This window comes from Trichosurus vulpecula, chromosome 5 (genome assembly GCF_011100635.1).
Source record: "Trichosurus vulpecula isolate mTriVul1 chromosome 5, mTriVul1.pri, whole genome shotgun sequence".
NCBI lineage: Eukaryota > Metazoa > Chordata > Mammalia > Diprotodontia > Phalangeridae > Trichosurus > Trichosurus vulpecula.
The window spans coordinates 179480597-179486596 of record NC_050577.1 but is presented as its reverse complement, the minus strand read 5'-3'; the positions used below and the strand labels follow the sequence as shown (position 1 = coordinate 179486596).

Sequence of the window (6000 nt, the reverse complement as noted above, 5' to 3'; positions counted from 1 at the left end):
CATTTAACTTCTCTTATCTCTAAAATGAAAATTAAAATACTTGTCCTATCTACGCCATAATGTTTTTGTGAGGAAAGTGCTTTGTAGACCTTAAAGCACTGTATAAATAACTCATTATAGCCTGAAGGACTATAAGTATAACAGAAAATGCCTGAGATGGCCCCAAATGGTGATCATGGAAACCACACATAGAAAATTACAAAACTAAATAAAAAGACAGTGTATTGAAGGGCTAGCAAAAGCAACCCCTCCTTTTCCATAGACCAGAAGTTTTTTTTGTGTAATAGACATATTCAGAAATCTGATAAAGCCTGTGGACCTTTTCTCAGAATAATATTTTTTAATCTATAAAATAAAATGCATAGGATTCTAAAGGAAACCAATTACATTGATATAGTTACAAAATATTTTTTGAAAAGCTCATAAATCCAATTCCAGTCTTTGCTAGGTTATCACTTCTGAAGTGAGAAAAAAAAAACAAATCTTTTAATAGTAAGAGACATAGTTAACTGTGGGAAAGACAGTCCTACTCCTCAGGAGCAAGTCCTGAATTAGATAGTATCTTTCAAGATAACAACTCATCATAAAAGCCCTATACAGAATATTTTCATTATCTTCTTCATTCCAGAATTACACTTGTGAACACGCGTGCACACACACACACACACTCTCACTCACTCACTTACTCTAGATATCTATCCATAGCCCCTGCTTTCTAGCAAAGAGCACCTATTAAATTGGTGCAGATCTTTCCATCTTCTTATACCCAGAAATGTAAAAAATGAGCAAATATCACATGATTCATTATTATTTCACTCCCTAGAAAGTCATTTCTATTTCTTATAACTTTGTCTCTCATTTCAAGGCACAAGTCAGTATCAGAATAATTTATCTTGTTGTGTGTCTTTGGGTATCTCTCCAGACTGGTGATTTAGCAGACCATGGAAAATAAAAACAATGTAAGATAAATATACTAATTGTAAGAATCAAACACAAATGCCAATTAACCAATTTCAATTATGTAAAGACAGTAAGAGCATACACAGGCATATTTCTATGAAATTGAATACTGTTCTGTGCTTACAACCTATTTTAAAGAGAATGTAGACCCATAACCCTCTTTCACAGTTGTCATTGATAATTCAATTCTTCAGTAAAATTATGTAATTGTTTTGGTGATTGGAGAAGGGAATAGGCCACTAGGAAATTTGAAGAAGTTTTTAAAAAGAAGGGAGAGCACATTCCTCGAGAAGTCTGAGGAACTTCAAAGGAAGTCCCTTAGGGACCTAATACTGTACAGAGAAATTTAGAAGTTCAAAAAAATCAATTTTCAATGTCTTTTAGCTACAAGATAAGTATTTTATAGCTAAGTGTTGGCATGTGGGAGTTAAGTATAGTAAAAAGGGAGAGTGAGAGTGAGTAATAAAATGAATTATAGTGCAGATTATGAACAGGAATATTGATGAAAATCTCCCGAGTCTCCAGGTGCAATGATGAGGAGCTTTGCAAACTGAAGCTTCCCTGGGGAAACCCCCTGTGAATATGCAATAAAGGCAAACAAGCATAAGGGACTAACAGAAGTCTATTAATGATACTTTAGATCCAGAATTGAGCAGGGGGATCATGTCATTATCCTCTGTGGCAACATTTCTGTGGTGTGGAAGAGAAGAGTAAAGCAAGATGCTCATGCCAGAGGGAAATTCACTGAGAAAGCCTGGTGCAAAGAGCAAATCCATCTCTTCCAATATCTCAAAGAAAAACAGAGAAAAATGACAACCACAGAGGAGAAGAGCACCCTAAAGATGATGAGGAAGGAAACAAAACATAAATGACAAAATTCATCTGAACCAGTTTTTAGTCAGTCAAGTCTCATTTGGTAAATAAAAGAGAGGAGGGGGGAAATGCCAAGGAGAGAAAGGAAGAAGAGCATATTCCATTCTAAATCATGGGTAAAGACAAGGCCACTAAAGGAGGCACTAGAAGTTGTGAGGAAAATTCTATATTATATGGCTTCACCTTCGCTCCTTACTACAAGAAGGCAAGCTTCTACTAGCAAGCTTACTGAAGAAAATAACATGATTGTTATTTCTATTCTCTGGCACATGGAGACAATCACCTCCAGGAACACAATGATAGTAGAAAATACATTACACACAGCTCTAAATGGCAGCCTAACAAATCTATCACAATTCAAACACAATGGCTCGTCCCAATAATGTATAGATGATGTTGCCTGTGTTTCCATTCAAGACACCAAGATTGTCCAATCGCTCTCTTCTCTTCCATACTGCAACAAAAACAAGAAAACACATTTCAAGAATGAAAGATGCAGGAAAAAGCTTAAAACTTAATCATCATAGAAAAGCCAAGGCCAAATAAGTAGATTAATTCTGTATAGTGTTATTCATTAAATTGAGCTATCATTTAGAGAAAAAATCAAATGGAGAAGAAAAACATACAGGGAGATTTTTTTTGTTGTTTAATGTATTTCTTCTAGCTGGAAAAAATTAAAGCTTTAAAAATATTCATACTCAATGATCAAGCTTCATCCTTTTATATAAACCCTTTTGTATATACATTATTTCAAGGAGCTGTGATCTTTGTCAGTGTGAGTATTTTCCCCATTGATGTAAATCACTACCCTTTTATGAATTAGAAGACAGTTTCTAAATATTGCCAAGGCCAAAAACTCTGTCACCCTGCAAACCAACCTGGATATGAACCTTTCTGAGCTTAGCTAGAATGGTTCTTCAAAGCCTTTCCAGCTTAGGTTTTGACCTGTGATAATATCCCTAATTTTAGGAGCTTCTGATATAGAAATCCACTAATACATATTGTCAATTCACCTGAAATTTGTATTCTTAGAACGTTGCCTGAAACACTAAGAAGCTAAGTGACTCCCTCCTGGTTACATAACCAGTCTTGAACCCAGATCGAACTGATTCCCAAGGCTGGTGCTTGATCCACTCTGGCCATGATAAAGAAGAGGAGTGAGACATTACTAGAAGCCAATTTATTATTAAAGTATCTGTTTCTTAGACCTATTAGTTTCTTTAAAAGCTAGGCTTAAGTGCTGTATCTTACATGAGGCCTTTCCTAACTTCCTCCTCCCCCTCCCCAGCTGCCAGTGTCTCTTCCTCGGAAAGTACCTTGTTCAGGATGTCCCAAAATACTTAGTTCAACTTTAACCTACTATATCTTATAAGTATATGAGTATATTTTTACATGTCACTTTCTCCAAAGGAATGTAAGCTCCTAGAGGACAAGGACAATTTCATTTTTGCTACTTGTTCATGACTTGTTAAATGACTACTTGACTTTTAAAAAATGTGGCTATGTCTCCATTTGGCTTTCGATAGCTAAAAAAGAATATGATCTAAATTAACTGACTGCTGTTTCCTCTTTTAGAGATCAAATAAGATAATGCAAAAAGTGCTTTGTAAACCTTAAAGTACTACATGCAAGATGATTACATAGACAGACAGACAGATCAATAGATAGACAGACAGATAGACAGATAGAAGCCTGGTAGAACAATCATGCTTGGAAGCAAAATCTTTATAAATCTGTAAATGTTGGCTAACCTGTCAAACTAAAACTTTGTGCCATATTTTACATCAACAATTCCTTCCTTCATTCAAAAATTCTTGGTGTCAATCAAAGCCATATGGAAACTGGTTTGTATGTTCTACTTAATCAAAGTACATCCTAGAAAGCTCAGTCCTACCTTTCCCTAGGTTCCCTCCTCACCTTTGAAAGAAGATTAATCCTATTCTATTATAATCCAACTCAGCTACATCCTCAAAACTTTCCTTCTAACAAAGTTTCCTTGATTACCTGAAATCTGGCTTCTACTGAAGGCAATGCACCCTCACTCCAGCATGGAAACTACTTCTTGGCACACTTGCCCTAGCTCAATGGAAGAGTAGTCATGCCTACACTCTTGATCTTTACTTCCATTTTTAGAACATTTTTCTGTCATTGTCACTGTGAAGGTAGTGAAAAGAATCTTGGAGTCAGAAGACTTGAGGTCAAGTCCTGACTACTGTGACCTTGGGCAAATCTCATCTTCAGTCAGCTCATTTGTAAAATGGGAATAATAATACTTATATTGCTTATTAAGCATCACTAAAGTGAGGAAAATACTTCATAAATTTTAAAAAGTTTTAAAATTTATGATACCATTATAACTAAACAATCTCTCCTATTTTGAAGCAAATGCCACCCAATTATATTACACTATCTTCCTGGTCTTATCATTTGGCTACTGACAGGAGACAGTTGTGTGGCATAGTGGATAGAGTGTTGGACTTGGAGTTAGGAAGAATGGAGTTCAAAACCTTCCTCAGATGCCTACCAACTTGACTTTGGACAAATTATTTAATGTCTCTAAACTTAGTTTATCCTAGGGGATAATGGCAGCACCTACCTCTCAATGTTGTTGTGAGGCTCTCATTTTCCTTAATGGCTTTGCTTAAAACTTCCGTTAATGGAGAACCCAGTACCTCCCGAGTCAGAGTATTCTACTTTCATCTACCTCTGGCTGTTAGGAAGTTTTCTTTGTATCACGCCTAAAATAGCACATTTACAATTTCCATCCATTTTTCCCATATATGCCTTCTAGGGGTCAACCAGAATAAATCTAACCCCTCTTGTACATAACAATTCTTCAACTATTCGAAAATACATCATTTGATGTACTATAACATTATAAACTTTTCCCTTGTAAGTCTATCCCCTATGCTCTTATAAAATATTGCTGCTTCCTTCTGAAATTTAAAATAATTCTTAATATTAAATTAATTATTAAATTAACTTAAATTAACTGATTGCTGTTTCTTCTTTTAGATATCACATAAGATAATGCAAAAAAGTGCTTTGTAAACCTTAAAATACTACATGCAAGATGATTAGATAGATAGATAGATATATGCCAAATAGAAGAATCCAATAATGAAACTTTTCATTTCGCTGGTGGGTAATACAATTAGTTTATTATTTTTCTTAAAATTTTTTTACTGACATCTTTTATTTTTAATTATTTCAATGTATTATTTTCATGTATATCATGTATATCCTTTTTCTCTCCAGAGAGGAACAAAGCAGTTCAGCAAAATTAGCAATGCACTAATTCTTCAAATCAACCAATGAGCAAGCATTTGTTAAGTGCTTATGTACTAGGCATGGGGTAAGCAAAGGCAAAAGTTGAACAGTTCTTGCCTTCCAGCAGCTTATCATGCATAGACATTACCTAAATACAAAACACATAAAATCAAAACAAGGTCATTGCAGTCAGGGAGTCACTTGAACCTGAAGGAACAAGAGAGTTGGCCGCTGAGTAGGGCAGCTAAGGCAATAAAGATTCTAAAATGCAGAAATATGGAGGGAGTGCATTCTCGGCATGAGGACAGCTCACGCAAAGGCAAGGACATGGGAAGTGAAATGTTGTGTGTGAGTAACAGCAAGGCGCCCAGTCTGGCTGGACAGAAGAGTGCATGAAGGAGAGCAATATATAATAAGGCTGGAAAAGTAGATTTTGGTCAGTTTGTGAAGGATTATACAAATGCCAGAGAAGGGCTTGTATGTTATCCAAGGGGTATGGAGTCACTGAACTCTTTGAGCAGGGCTATGGCGTGGTCAAGCTGGTGCATTAGGAATCATACTTTGGCTTCTGTGTGGAGGATAAGTTTGAGAGAGGACAGATGAGGCAGGGAGGCAAGTTCGGATGCTATTATTGTATTCTAGATGAGAGATGATAAGGTGCTTAATTATCACAGATGGCTGTGAAAGTGAATAGAAGAGGACAGATGCAAGAGATGTTGTGGAGGTATATTTGACAGGACTAGGTAACTGAGTAGTTACATGAGGTGAAGGATAGCAAGGAATTAAGGATGGTACCAAGCTTATGAACCCAAATGACTGGAAAGATCGTGGTTCCTTGAAAAAAATTAGGAACTTAGGAGGAAAGGTGGATTGAGGAGGAAATAATCCTTTAGAGGG

The 6000-nt window shown here is 36.0% G+C and overlaps 1 protein-coding gene across 1 annotated transcript in view; it reads right to left on the bottom strand.

Moving 5' to 3' along the window:
- Positions 1-1904: 1904 nt before the first annotated feature.
- BCAT1 (branched chain amino acid transaminase 1) overlaps positions 1905-6000 on the bottom strand; it is a 100236-nt gene continuing 96140 nt past the window's right edge. Inside the window, exon 12 of the mRNA XM_036760660.1 lies at positions 1905-2287. Within this exon, the coding sequence (XP_036616555.1) occupies positions 2246-2287 (42 nt within the window). The 3' untranslated portion in view covers positions 1905-2245. The remainder of the gene's footprint in view (positions 2288-6000) is intronic.